This window comes from Trichomycterus rosablanca, chromosome 15 (genome assembly GCF_030014385.1).
Source record: "Trichomycterus rosablanca isolate fTriRos1 chromosome 15, fTriRos1.hap1, whole genome shotgun sequence".
Taxonomy (NCBI): domain Eukaryota; kingdom Metazoa; phylum Chordata; class Actinopteri; order Siluriformes; family Trichomycteridae; genus Trichomycterus; species Trichomycterus rosablanca.
In genome coordinates this window covers 5,259,613-5,274,148 of record NC_086002.1, presented here as the reverse complement: position 1 = coordinate 5,274,148, position 14,536 = coordinate 5,259,613, and the positions used below count along the sequence as shown (strand labels likewise).

At 39.1% G+C, this 14,536-nt stretch overlaps 1 protein-coding gene across 2 annotated transcripts; it reads left to right on the top strand.

Moving 5' to 3' along the window:
- Positions 1–314: 314 nt before the first annotated feature.
- mid1 (midline 1) lies at positions 315–14,310 on the top strand. Of its 2 annotated transcripts, XM_063009717.1 has the most exons (9): positions 315–998; positions 5,075–5,170; positions 8,711–8,818; positions 9,394–9,542; positions 9,656–9,783; positions 10,630–10,773; positions 10,904–11,065; positions 12,037–12,244; positions 13,729–14,310. In XM_063009717.1, exons 1-9 carry the CDS (start codon positions 315–317, stop codon positions 14,075–14,077), a joined length of 2,028 nt encoding a protein of 675 aa, XP_062865787.1. In that variant the 3' UTR covers positions 14,078–14,310. The 2 variants fall into 2 exon arrangements, with proteins under 2 accessions (XP_062865787.1, XP_062865788.1); XM_063009718.1 differs by lacking the exon at positions 5,075–5,170.
- The last annotated feature ends 226 nt before the right edge of the window (positions 14,311–14,536 follow it).

Sequence of the window (14,536 nt, the reverse complement as noted above, 5' to 3'; positions counted from 1 at the left end):
GAACAACTTCCTCAAGACGAAGACTTCTTGACATTTTATTACAGCAACGTTAGCGGGGAGGAAACCAAAAGGATGTACCAAAAATAGGACGGTTTCTTCTATTAACACACTGGGGATTATAACATGATGGTGGGATTATCTGGCTTGGGTTTATCCATTTCTGACACCACACAATGTGAAAATCTTGTGTGTGAAAAGCAATGAAGTCTTATACTGGTTCTACTCATCCTTTTAATATTTGTCCATTTCCAGAAAGCTGCCCGGCTCTCCTGGATTTCGCCGATGTCCTTCCCTCTTCGCTCCACCTAAAAAGGATGGAAACTCTGGAGTCGGAGCTGACGTGCCCGATCTGCCTGGAGCTGTTTGAGGACCCTCTGCTGCTGCCCTGCGCTCACAGCCTGTGCTTCAATTGTGCCCGCCGCATCCTGGTCTCTCACTGCACCTCAGGTGAGCCGGCTGAGACCATCTGCGCCTTCCAGTGTCCCACTTGTCGCTATGCCATCTCACTGAGTCCTCAGCGTGGCCTGGATGCCCTCAAGCGCAACGTGACCCTCCAGAACATCATCGACCGTGTCCAAAGGGCTTCAACTTCGGCCACCCTTCTTCTCCCCGCCAGCGGACACAGCTCGCCAGGCGACTGTCAGGGCGCCATGACCGCCACTGCCCCCTCTTCGCCCACCGACATGGTACAGTGTCAGTTTTGTGAGCAGGAGCCGCCACAGTGTGCCGTAAAGACTTGTGTTACCTGTGAGGTTTCATACTGCGAGGAATGCCTGCGTGCTACCCACCCAAACAAAAAGCCGTTCACCGGACATCGTCTCATCGAGCCTTTGCCCGACTCGCACCTTCGAGGGCTGCAGTGCCTGGAGCACGAGGAGGAGAAGGTGAACATGTACTGTCTTACGGACGATCAGCTCATTTGCTCTCTCTGCAAGCTGGTAGGACGTCACCGCGATCACCAAGTGGCGGCACTGAGCGAGCGCTACGAGAAACTAAAGGTAGGATTGAGAAGTTGTTGGTTGACTATACAAAAACTGTTTCTTAAAAGTGGAGTCATATTTGGCAAAACCACTGTGGGTGCAGCAAACAAGATAAAAAAACAAATGAAGGTGAAATTACAAAACCAGGCCATAAAATCCAATGAACTGTCTGAATCTCCATGATAAAATCATGGCAGGGCATTGATCAAGACAACAATATCTACTTATAAGACCACAGTGGCCTCAATAATTGGGAAAAGGTAGAAGCTTGGCTTCAGTCCTCAAACCTTCCTACATTTGGCCTTCTGGCTTGTTTGAACATCTGGGCAAGAGGAAGGCTTGGTCAGTTTATGCAGGGTAAATCTGTTTCTGAAAAAAGAGTTTACTCCCAGTTCCACACTGTAACAGACTCAGCAAACAAAGCCACTAAAATAACCTAATGAAACTATTTATAGAAAATTTAAGCTGTATTTACTCCCGCTGGTCCTGTTTTCATTATGACTATATATACAACAACTTCCTCAAGACAAAGACTTGTTGAGATTTATTTACAGTAACGTTAAATGGGGAGGAAACCAAAAGGATTACAAAAAAATTAGAAAAATTACATCTTGGTCTTGGGGTTTAAGAGGATTGTCTTCCATTCTGCTTCATCTACACTTCATATTAGTACATGTTTTTGCATTAGGAAAATGTGAAATAGACACAGTGGAAAATTCAAAGTGAAGCAGTTTCCATAACCATCTGGCCTGGCTTCAGGCTTCCTTCCTCAAATGCACACCAGTTCAGCCAGCTTCCAATCCTCTTCTGTGTGAAAAATCTTTTGTGTTTAAAGATTTTTTGTGTGTGTATTGATCTGCCATACAGCTAGCGACAAGCTAAATATGTGGAATGTTACTGGTCCAAAATGTTTGCAATTATCTGGCTTTACAAATGATATCCTGGCAGTTATACTTGGCTTTGTTTTCCTTTCTGTCTAACCACATACTAAGCTCTTGTCTTTTATCCTAATGCGTGATTTTGTTCTCGTTCTGTCTCTGATATGTTCTGTATGTAGCTCTCATAAGTGCTGAGCATTGCCCGAAGCTTCTTGAATCAATCAGTAAACATAATCAACATGTTTATCTCGGACAAAGCCAGCTGGGTAGTATTAGCACTGTAGATAGAGAATGTAGAGCACCACATGGCACCACATGGCACTCATTTTTACCAGGGAGGAAAGTGGAAGGACGCAGTGGGAAATGATAGCTCCCACTGCCCAGACCACCTAAGGTGTTTGTAAAAATGCTACCAGAAGACAAATGACTAAAGGAAACATACGCTTTAGGGTTAGGACAAGACTGCAGCATTTAATCCACAGTGTGTGTGTTTTATTCACCACATCCACCACAGAAGCAACGAAGCAATTAAATTACAATAAAACTCTTTAACGACCTAAACTAAGTTAATCTTTTTAAAAGTCTGCTTCAAATCAGTAGTTTAGACTGATGGAATGATTTCACTGGCTGAACTAACATAATTAAACCTGAAATAAAATCTAAAACAGTGTAATAACGCGGTGGATGAGCATTACAAAATCATCACACTGACGTACTTAAGTACTCTAGTAGAATAGTATTACTTAGCATCACAGTAAAAGTGCTCATGATGAGTATAAGGATTGTGAGTTAGCGTAATTAACCTATAACTAAAGTACATTTATTCTAAGAAAAAAAATAATGGAAATACAGGTAATAAAAATAATAAAAAATTATTATTTTTATATATCACATTTGCAACAATTATTGGCACCTCTAGAAATTATTTTATTCATTCATTTATTGTCTGTTTTTACCACCAATTTACCGTTCAGGGTCGTGGTGGGTACAATTCACTGGACGAGAGGTCAGAAACATCCTGGACAGTTCGCCAGTCCATCACAAGGCAAACACACTCACTCACACATTCACACATACACACACACTCATACCTAGGGGGCAATTTTGTATTTTCTTTTAACCTGACTGCACGTCTTTGGACTGTGGGAGGAAACATGCAAACTCCACACAGAAAGGACCCGGACCACTCCACCTGGGAATTGAACCCAGGACCTTCTTGCTGAAACCTGAGCCGGTGGATGAGCATCAAACAAAATCATCTTACTGACGTACTTGAGCACAGACCATCACAGTCAAGAACATGACATCAAGAAGTTATGATGAGTAAAAATAATTAGTGAATTTGCTTAATTAACCCTTAATAAAAGTAAATTTATTCAAAGAAAAATTTAATCTTAAACAAAACCACATCTGAAACAGTTATTGGCACCTCTAGAAATTGTTTCATTCATTTATTCATGGTCTGTTTTTACTACCTCTTTGTCCTGTTCAGGGTCGTGGTGGGTACAACTCACTGAGCGAGAGGTAGGAAACATCCTGGACAGGTCGCCAGTCCATCACAGGGCAAACACACTCACACTCACACACAAACACACATACCTAGGGGCAATTTTGTATTTTCATTTAACCTGACTGCATGTCTTTAGACTGTGGGAGGAAACCGGAGCTCCCAGAGGAAACCCACACAGACACGGGGAGATCATGCAAACTCCACACAGAAAGGACCAGGACCTTCTTGCTGTTAGGCGACAGTGCCACCCACCGACCCCAACTGTGCAGCCACTTTAGAAATTGAAGCATTTTTTCTGCTACATTTTACATTTTTAAGTATTATCAGCAAGCAATAATCCACTTCTTCCAGTTTTACAGGGGTATATATTTGAGGTGACACAGAGGTCACAAACTAATTTTGTAGTGATTCTTAGCGGTGCCTTGATTGTTTGTATTGTGTTTGTATTGTTTTCTGGTTCCGTGCATAGCTTCCTAGTCCCTTGTTTTCATATTTCCTAACCATTGTCCTTAGAACTTTGTATCATCTGTATTTCTCACTGCATTATTATTTTAGATTCATATTGATTTATTATAGTTTGATCCTTTTTCTGAATTATTACTAGCAAAACGATTTTGCTATTATATCGATTTGCCTCCTCGCGCAGCACCTATTATGTGTAAAAAATAGGGATGTAACGATACACTCTACCTACGATGAGATACGATTCACGATACTGAGTTCACAATACGATTTTTTTTCCCATTTTTTTTTTACAAAATGAAATTATAGACAAATTATGACAAAGTTTCCTTTTATTATTTCTCTTAAAAATAAAATAAAATACTGTATTTGTGCTTATCTTTTATTTATCTAAATAATGAATGCTCTTTTATTTCTGAGGTAGGTACAAACTATGCCAAATAATCCTTATTGTGTAAAAAAAACCAGAAATTAAATTTTAAAACAAATCCAACATTTTATAAATAAATGAATAATACAAATAAAGAAAGTATCCTCACATAAATAAATTTGGCTCGAAAATTCTGAACCTGGCAACCTTGTGAAGTGATGTCAACCAGGCGAGGTGAATAGCGCCAGTGCCCTCTGCTGTTTAAAGTGAATATCGATTCATCTTAAATGAATAACCGATTTGAATCGTGGCACATGTGCACCGATTTTTAACTGTCTTCTGGTGCATCGTTACATCCCTAGTAAACAATAAACAACATTGTGTATTATGCAGTGGTAAAGCCCTTTAATATTTCACTCCAGGGATTGACATCTATATTTAGCATGAACACAATATCCATAGAATTTTGAGCCATTTTGCATCATCCCAGTATCAAGGCTGAATCCTTTGTATGTTCTAGCTAATTCTAGGAACTGCTCTACATTCTGAATAGAAAGGAAAAGAAACCGCACTGCATGTTCCTGGGCAGAAATTCCTTACATAAAAGACTTGATAGATATTCAGGATGTCAGAAGAGGGCTATTTATGCTGAATTTGCCAGTTGAGTGGACAGAGTTTTTTATTTATTTACTCTGCAAGAAAGCCTCGTCCGCTCTGGTGCTTGTTCCAGTCACTATCTCAGGTGGTAGAGAAGCAGTCATGATCAGGAAATACTATACAGAAAAACACTATGTGGAGGTCAGTCTGTTGGAACTGATCTGTTTTCTCGTGAAAATATTTACATCTTTTAAAAGTATGCTGTGTTTTTTTACAGCAAATGTTGGACTCAAATCTCAGCCATTTGATTAAGAGGAGCAATGAGCTGGAGTCACTGATGGCAAAACTGATTCAGACGTGTCAGCATGTGGAGGTGAGTCAGTGTTTCTGGGTTTTGATAAATACTGTTATTTTTATCATTATTCATTTCAATCTATGTACACATACAGTATGTACGTAGTTCTTTTTACACATATACATAGTTCATACCTTTACATACTCCTGTACAAACTGCGGTCTTGGGATTTATTTATTTAATTAGGATTTTAACATCATGTTTTACACTTTGGTTACATTCATGCCAGAACCAGTAGTTATTCGTTACACAAGATTCATCAGCTCATAAGTTCAACGTCAAACACAGTCATGGACAATTGGGCACGGTGGCTCGGTGTGTAGCACTGTCGCCTCACAGCAAGAAGGTCCTGGGTTCGATCCCCAGGTGGGGCGGCCCGGGTCCTTTCTGTATGGAGTTTGCATGTTCTCCCTGTGTCCGTGTGGGTTTACTCCGGGTTCTCCGGTTTTGTCCAACAGTCCAAAGACATGCAAGTGAGGTGAATTGGAGACACTAAATTGTCCATGACTGTGTTCGATATAACCTTGTGAAATAATGAATCTTGTGTAATGAGTAACTACCGTTCCTGTCATGTGTAAAAGTGTAAAACATGACGGTAAAATTCTAATAAACAAACAAACAAATCATGGACAATTTTATGTCTCCAATTCACCTCACTGCTCTTTGGACTGTGGGAGGAAACCGGCGCTCCCGGAGGAAACCCACCCATACACAGGGTGAACGTGCAAACTTCACACAGAAAAGACCAGGACCTTCTTGCTGTAAGGCGTCTTACACACGTTCTTGACTACATGATTGGATCACATAGTTTGTCTAAAATCTTTCTGAAAATATGCAGGGCCAAAAAATATACATTTAATAACTGTATTATTAACTAGGTGATGACAAAGTTTCATTTATAGTATGATTTAATTTCACGGTCAGCTGAGCATGACATTGCCGTGGGCTTAGAGGTTTTGTGTTGATTTCTTTCTAGCGCTGCAGCCTTTAAGCACACGGTGATGTAAATCTTATATAACCATGGTCAGCCTCGCTTGTTTATTAGCAGCTTTTAATTCATGGCAGCACTGGTAAAGGCTGGATTTTGGAATACATCTGACCATCTGTTCAAATTTTCTCTCTTTGTCGTTATTGTTGTTGTACTAATTTACCTTAAGTTAAATAAAGGGTGAAGAGAATTAACAACAGTATTCTGATTTTGTTCTCCTGAGCAGTTTAAAGCTTTCTGTCCTCATTACCAAACATACACGCACCGGCCAGATATTTTTAGTAAAAAAAAAAAAGAAAGAACTTTGTAAAATGCCCTCTCACTGTTAGGAGCAGTGCTCAAAGGTCACAGAACCTAATTAGTGTGTTGAAAGCACAGAGCTGTGAGTGAATAAGTCCCTTTCACACAGTAAAAAAGCTTAAAATGCCAAGAAAAGTTATTACACCTCTTACAAGGTCATACAAACCCCAGACAATCCCCTCTTTCACATCTCGCCTCGTCATTACATACCAGGAAGGTGCAGAAAAATGTAGACCATGTAAAATGGTCTCAGAGTTCAGGGAATTATTCCCAAGAGTTGTGATTAACTATATACAACAGCATTACACACGTGAACAATCCATAGATGGTAAATCTAGCTATTACTGCCACTTACGGTACATACTGTAGCTAACAGCTTAATAAAATCTCACAGTCTTTATAGAGGAGGCACGGTGGCTCGGTGGGTAGCACTGTCGCCTCACAGCAAGAAGGTCCTGGGTTCGATACCCAGGCGGGGCGGTCTGGGTCCTTTCTGTGTGGAGCTCCGGTTTCCTCCCACAGTCCAAAAACATGCAGTCAGGTGTGTGTGTGTGTGTGTGTCTGCCCTGCGATGGACTGGTGCCCCGTCCAGGGAGTTACTGTGTGCCTTGTGCCAGCATTGAAAAGCTGGGATAGGCTCCAGTACCCCCCGCAACCCTAACTGGATAAGTGGTTAAAACAGTGAGTGAGTGAGAGAGAGCGAGTCTTTATAGACAAACAATGGCAGCAAAAATAGGTCATAATAAAAACATGGTAGAACTCCATGTGGCACGGCAATATGATGCCACCTAAGCAGCATGTCAGTATTTAGACTGAAATCCAGGCCTTCTTGTCTGTTCCTTTCCAAATTCACAAATACTCATTTGACACACAAATGTGCACAGATTCCCACAGTCCAAGCCTAGTGGAAATCCTGCTCAGCAGAGTGAAGGCTTTCACAGCAGCAAAGTGACAGGGGGACTTAATAAAGCTCATGGTCAGGTGTTCACATACTTTTGGCCATATAGTGTTATTATTATTATTATAGCGTTTATTATATGATGCAAAAGTTTTGTTTGTTTATTAAATTGAATTTCTTGAAACTAGTATCAATTAATAAGAGTTTAGTGATTAAAGCAGAAAAAACAACTTAATGATTTAAACACTTCAAGTCGACATGAGATGGCTTTTATTTCTCATTAAAATATTAAATGCACTTCAAAAGAAATAAACTATTCATATAAAATGCGATTTTCAGTCAGCTTGAATTTAATTTAATGACTGTGTTTTATTTCTTTAATTCCTTGAAGCTCCATGGGCAAAAGAAAAAGGCTCAGAATGATTAAATATCACAGTAGCACCCTACATATTTGTGCATTTAAAGACTTTATACTTTACAAGCTTTCTCATTCTAAAAGCTCAGAATCTGTGCTTTAATGGAGATACTGAAGGAACATTTGGAGCATGAATTAGTTACGCTTTACAGAACCCATGTACACCTGGTCTTTATTAACCACTGAACCTGAAGAGCAAATGTTATACTGTTATTGAAAATAACAAGACTTTAGGATCAGTAAACCAAGTGTGTTTTATCTAAATTATAAATACAAAACATTTCAGTAGTAATAATGTAGATATTTTAATGGTGTAGGCTTGTGGTCAAGTGTTCAAGAAAGACTTTATTGGCATTTCAGCTATATGTTGGCCAGTACATGGTAGTGATGTAAAAAACTGTACATATTCTGATGTACAATTAACAGCGTAAGGTTTATATGGTAGCAGAGATATTAAAGAGGTGCAAAATTGCAATATTGTGCAAATTGCACAGCATGTGGCTTACAGATTTTATTCGACTCACAAAGACATGTAGGGTAAGATAAATTATTATGAGTACATTATGTAAATCAATATACACTATATATATATAATATACACAATATACATAATATATATTATAGACGATTATGTCTGTCCTCGGCCAGTGAGGATATCATGCAACCAGCAGAGGTCGCCAGAGTGCATCATGTATATTCTAATGTGGACAATGCAAAAAAAAGGCTAAACAGTAACCCCTGACCCTCCAAAATAAAAACAAACATTACATACCTGGGCACAACCTAACCTGTTTAAAAATAATAAAATGTGTTTTCTCACTTATGTAAATTTATTTATGTTTATTTAAAATAGATAGATTTATGAATAGTTACATGAATATGGTTTAGTTATTATGAGGCAACATCGATGCTCATGCATTTGTGGTGTGTGTGTGTATTTCTGTGTGTGTTTTTTAGGTAAATGCATCCCGACAGGAGGGTAAACTGATGGAGGAGTGTGACCTCCTGATCAACATAATTCAGGAGAGGAGACAGATTATTAGTGCCAAAATAAAAGAGGGAAAAGTAAGTACTAAAATACATTGATAAATTAATAGATGTTTTATCTTTATTTTCATAAAATCAGTTACTGCAAATCAGATGGATTTTAAGGAGAAGAAATTGTCAGAAGGATGTACAGATCTATTCACTTGGTTAGGTACTAGGTTTGGGAACATAACTGTTGGAATATGCTTTCATTCAGCAAAGCAAAGTATTGAAATGCTGCCCACTGATGTTGGGTGACAACATGAAGGAAACTGAGTTTGACGAATGTTCAGTGAGGCCAAGTTTATATAAAAAAATCCAGATCTAGATTTGTAGGCCTTAGCTTTTAAACCAAGCAAACATGTTTTCATTGCTTTATAGTCCAATGGCAGTGTGTTTTATATCACCTCATTTAAAACTCTCCATTCAGAATGGTGATCTTAGGCTTGTGTGCTGCTGCTTGGCCATGTAAACTGATTTGATGTTTCAAGATCCTAACAGTCCTTGTGCTCGTAGAAATTAGTGTTTTTACCAAACATTGATTATTTTAAACTATTGTAAGCTATTGTAAGCTATTGTAAAACTTTTAACATTGTAACATTTTCTGTTTCCAGACTGTCCGGTTGCGCAAACTAGCACAACAAATTGCCAACTGCAAGCAGTGCATAGAACGATCCTCTGCTCTCATAACACAAGCGGACCAGACGCTAAAAGAAAGCGACCATGCACGCTTCCTCCAGACTGCCAAAAGCATTTCAGAGCGGTGAGCAGGAAACATTAGAATTGCAAAAAGGATGACCTGACTGGAATTCATAAATAATTGCAAAGTATTAAACATAAATGACACCACATATGTAAATGCTGCTGTCGTTCCAGAGTCTCGATGGCCACAGCATCCTCTCAGGTCCTGATACCAGAGATTAATCTGACGGACACGTTCGACACCTTCGCCCTGGACTTTACCAGAGAGAAGAAGATGCTAGAAACTCTGGATTACCTGACAGGTAAATACACAGTCTTTATTAAAACATAAATTAACTGTACATTAGCAATCAAAAGAACAGAATGAATCAGTGCTATTATTATTTAATTAGAATTTTTTAATGCTTTTTACTTACTACAACAACAGTGTATATTTATTATACTGTATTTTTAGTTCAAATGAGTTTTTTTTTTTCACTTTCCCTTTGTTAGTTTCTATGATTTATTATTGAAAAGATATTTACATTGTTATGTATGTGTAACAGGATGCATGTCTCACGTCAGGTCTGGTTAAAGAGTCTCATGTGTCAAACTCAAGGCCTCAAGGACTCAAGTTTGACACTCATGTTTTAAAGCATCAGCACTGCTGACAGTAATGAGTGCTGATTAGTGCTGGGATGCTGGGAAGTGTAGTTCTCAGAAAACTACACTGGTCTGAGAACAAACTGGATCTAAAGACTGGTAAAAAAAAAAAACCCTAAATAAATAAGTGCTGATTATCATTTTCCTAGCATGATTTAAGTCCTCTTGTCACCTTGGAAGGGTCACTAAGGGTCAGATTAATGACCCTTAATTATTTTCTGTCTTCGTAGGAATGGTCATTTCAAGGATGGCATTGTAGACCTGTAATATCTATTCCAAGTTGCACTGAGGCTGTTCTGGCAGCTTATAATGGCCCAGCAATTGTGGTTAGGGTCCTGGACTAGCAATAGGAAGGTCACTGGTTTAAGCCATGCTAGAACCAGGTTGCCAATGTGCCATTGTCCATGTTTACACTATGATTTGTGTTAAGGTTTTTTTGTTTTTGTAAAATGACCTAAAAATAGCATAATGGCTCAAATGCATTGTGTGTTTCATGTTTGATTTAGCACCAAGTCCTTCAGGTATACGAGAAGAGCTTTGCACAGCCTCCTATGACACTGTAACTGTTCACTGGACATCTGATGATGAGTTCTCAGTGGTTTCATATGAGCTGCAGTACACCATCTTCACTGGCCAGTCCAATATTATCAGTAAGTATGAAATAAGATTCTATTCAAATCATCATAATTACTAATATATTTTAATTTTTAGGAAAAAAAAGGTCGTGCGTTTTCAGGTTTGTAATATAAACAGTAAAAAAAATTTCACTTCTCTGTCCAGGTCTTTGCAACTCAGCTGATAGCTGGATGATTGTGCCCAACATCAAGCAGAACCACTACACCGTTCACGGCCTGCAAAGTGGCACCAAATACATCTTTATTGTTAAGGCCATTAATCAGGCAGGAAGTCGCAACAGTGAACCTGGAACGCTGAAGACCAACAGTAAGATCATGCACAACAAATGTATTGGTTTAAAAACTGCTACAAAGAGTGTATTTATAAAGTTTAGAAGTTGGGAAAGCCATAATTCTAAAGACTTTAACCTTTAATTAGTTAGTACTGATGCTGTTCACCAGCAGGTCTTCATTGAATTAGCCTAAGAGATTTAAGTAAAAACTTACACCTATTGCACCAACCAAAGTGTAACTTAGCTTGGCCACATTTGTGTGCATCTGTGTAAACCCACATCACTTTCTAAAACTGTTTTCATTAACCAAAAAGCACAAAAATATAACTAATTTATTGTCATGGGTTGGTGAGCACCTCAAAGCACAGGCCCCAGATGTAACCACCCAATATATTAAATGATAAAACAAACCAAATGAAGGAGACTCAAACAGGAAACAAAGGAAAGTAACATAATAATTACCTGACATAACATGCAACAAAACTCAAAAAATAAATAACACAATACCAAACCACAAGCTGCAGCCCAGAGAGACACTCAAGAATAAAAATATAGAGAGAAATCGAATTACAAGAGCAGTACCACTGTACTCCACACAACACAACTGCCAGAAAAACTCAACAAACAAAGTGACAAAGAAAAGAGACTAAGACAAGTTTTGGTGTCATTTATCCAGCTACTCAGTCCACCAGCAAGTAATAACCCAAACAGTGACTAGAGTTCAAGACCGGGGGAATTCAGAAACTTGTAGAGACTACAGAGCTCAGAAAGCTGCCACACACACATGGTAAAAACCAGACAAATTCTAGCAACAAAGCTAGCAAAAGAGACAGGAAGTACAAAGACTTATCCCTGAGCCAAGGCTCAGGTACACTTTTAAATGTCTCTGAAGCACAGTGACACCAAGCCTCATTGAGTAACATCAATTTCTATCAGTTTCACATCAGCTTCAGCCCCACAGAGCCGTATAAATCCATCTGACAATGTTGTTTTCTTGATTCCACAGGTCAGCCATTTAAACTTGACCCAAAGTCTGCTCACAGGAAGCTAAAACTATCTCATGACAATCTGACCGTGGAGCGAGACGAGATATCGTCAAAAAGGAGCCACGGCCAGGACCGTTTCAGCAGCCAGAGCAGCTATGGTGTCATAGGGAACGTGTACATCGACAGCGGCCGCCATTATTGGGAAGCTCTCATTGGTGGAAGCACTTGGTAAGTTTAGGGGTTTTATGTGTTTTAATAAAACTAACTGGACAGGTGTAACAAGCTACAGGTTGGACTTATATACTGTATTAAAGTAATATATTAAAACTCCACCCGGTTAACGGTTAGTTTGTGGAAGATTCATTCATTCATTTACTTTCATGTTATACCACTGTTTTATCCTGGTCAGGGTCACAATGGATCTGGTTTCCCTTAAATGATTGGGCGCAATACAGTAACACACTCCAAACAGGACGCCAATACATTGACCACCATTCTCAGGCATGGCCAACCATGACTATGTAGATATACCAGCAAATAGCACAACTTAGGATTCGAACCCTGGATCCCAGGCTAGTGGGCTAGCACAATTTCTCTTTGGGCCTCTAGTGCAGTTGTGCAGATGGATGCAAATCTTTGGCATTTAATGCAAACAACAGTACATTTTAACACACCTTAGAGTCTCTTTTCTTTTGCTAGTAGTTTCTCCACCCTCAATGTTTAATATTCATGCTGTGTATGACCATTGACCATTCATTGACTTTGATTCTTGGATCCGTCCCAATAAAACACTCACTGAGCTTTCACACCTACGTCTTGCTATGACCTGAGAACAAGAACCATATGATAATCTCATCCATCTCTGAGGTACTTTATTATTAGACTGAAATCAACACATAATGACAAAAGGTGAATCAAAAGCTGCTCTCAAAAGGGCTTTAAACACTAGAAGCTTACTATTGGTGGTACAAGGCAAACACTGGCGACTGAAATGAACAGTAAAGCGCCAAAATAAGGCAAACAAAACAGAATCAGCCCAGATAGAGGGATAAGCTTCAACAAATTACAATGAAGTACTTGTCTTTAAGCTCAGGATCTCTCTATTATTTCAATAGAAGTTCTTAGAACCTTAGTCAGTCACATTACCCCAGGAGGGAAGGAGCATCCATGCTTTGGAAAACATTTTGTCTAGATTCAGAGTCAAAGAAAGGTGCCTCATAAATGCTAACAGCTTTAGACTGGTTGCCCTCACATTCCATGTAATGAAAACACTGGTTATAAGTTACTAGATCTACGAGAGGCTCATCACCAGGCCCCATGTAGCTTCCTTACACATGTTTACCTGCAGAAGTAACCCATTTCAACTTAGAAAAAGCAGGCAACACTGCTAGGGTCATGTTCTTTATTTCTACAATCTCATACAGTAGGGTAAAGTGTGTATTCAACCAGTTTGCATGCCATCTTTTATGCCACAGGTTACTGAGACATTGACAGTAAGGCAGATAGTGGCAAACTAAAGTACTTGAATAGAATTGGAATCAAACCAGACTTAATATGGTTAAATGTTATGTGTAATATCCCTTACCCACTGACTCAATAATGTGTGATTAATGTGGGAGGCGAAAATAAATTCAAAATGAACCCTAAATGTTGTAAACGCTAAATAATGCCAATGTTGGGCTTCACAAATAACCATAATTTTTTTTTTTCAGGTATGCAGTAGGCATAGCCTACAAAGCTGCACCCAAGCACGAATGGATTGGAAAGAACCCGTTCTCATGGGTGCTCTGTCGCTGCAACAACTCCTGGATGGTGCGCCATAACAGCAAAGAAATGACCATCGATCCTTCACCGCATCTGAGGCGTGTCGGCGTGCTTCTGGACTACGATGCCGGCTCACTGGCTTTTTACGATGCCGTTAGCTCTCAGCATCTTCACACCTTCCACATGACCTTCAGCCAGCCTGTCTGCCCTGTATTTAATATATGGAATAAATGTCTCACAGTTCTTACTGGCCTTCCAATTCCAGACCATCTGGAGGGTGTGGACTCTCTTGACTGATATGCGGCTACATTTAACAGAGAAAAGTGGACATCTCGGGCTGTTTAGGTTTGCTTTGACCAGCGGTGTCTATCTTAAGCTATTCCAAACCACCCTATAAACCTCGGATGATCACTAGTCAGTTTAGGTTTCCTATTAATTACCGTCTCCTTATAAAAGTATGGACAGAGAGCAGTGAAAGGAATTTCAGGTTGAGGTTTGATTACCCCTGAACTAAAGAGAAGAAAAGTGTTTACGTTCTGCTCTTATTGTATAAAATAGCAGTAAACTATTTAAGAAAAAGAGGATCGTTTGATATTGGGTATTTTGGAGGATTTTTGCACACATCTATATTTATGAAAGAGGGAAAGATTACAAGTCTGATAGTTTGGTGAAATTATGTTATTAAGTGTTTTAGTGCAATCCTACTTGATATGCAGGCATAAAATGGTTAAAATGAACTATTTTTACTTATAAAGA

Coding starts and splice junctions, on each gene's coding strand:
- mid1 (XM_063009717.1), top strand. CDS start 315: ATGGAAACTCTGGAGTCGGAGCTGACGTGCCCGATCTGCCTGGAGCTG. Junction 999..5,074: donor AGCGCTACGAGAAACTAAAG/GTAGGATTGAGA, acceptor GTTTTTTTACAG/CAAATGTTGGACTCAAATCT. Junction 5,171..8,710: donor AGACGTGTCAGCATGTGGAG/GTGAGTCAGTGT, acceptor TGTGTTTTTTAG/GTAAATGCATCCCGACAGGA.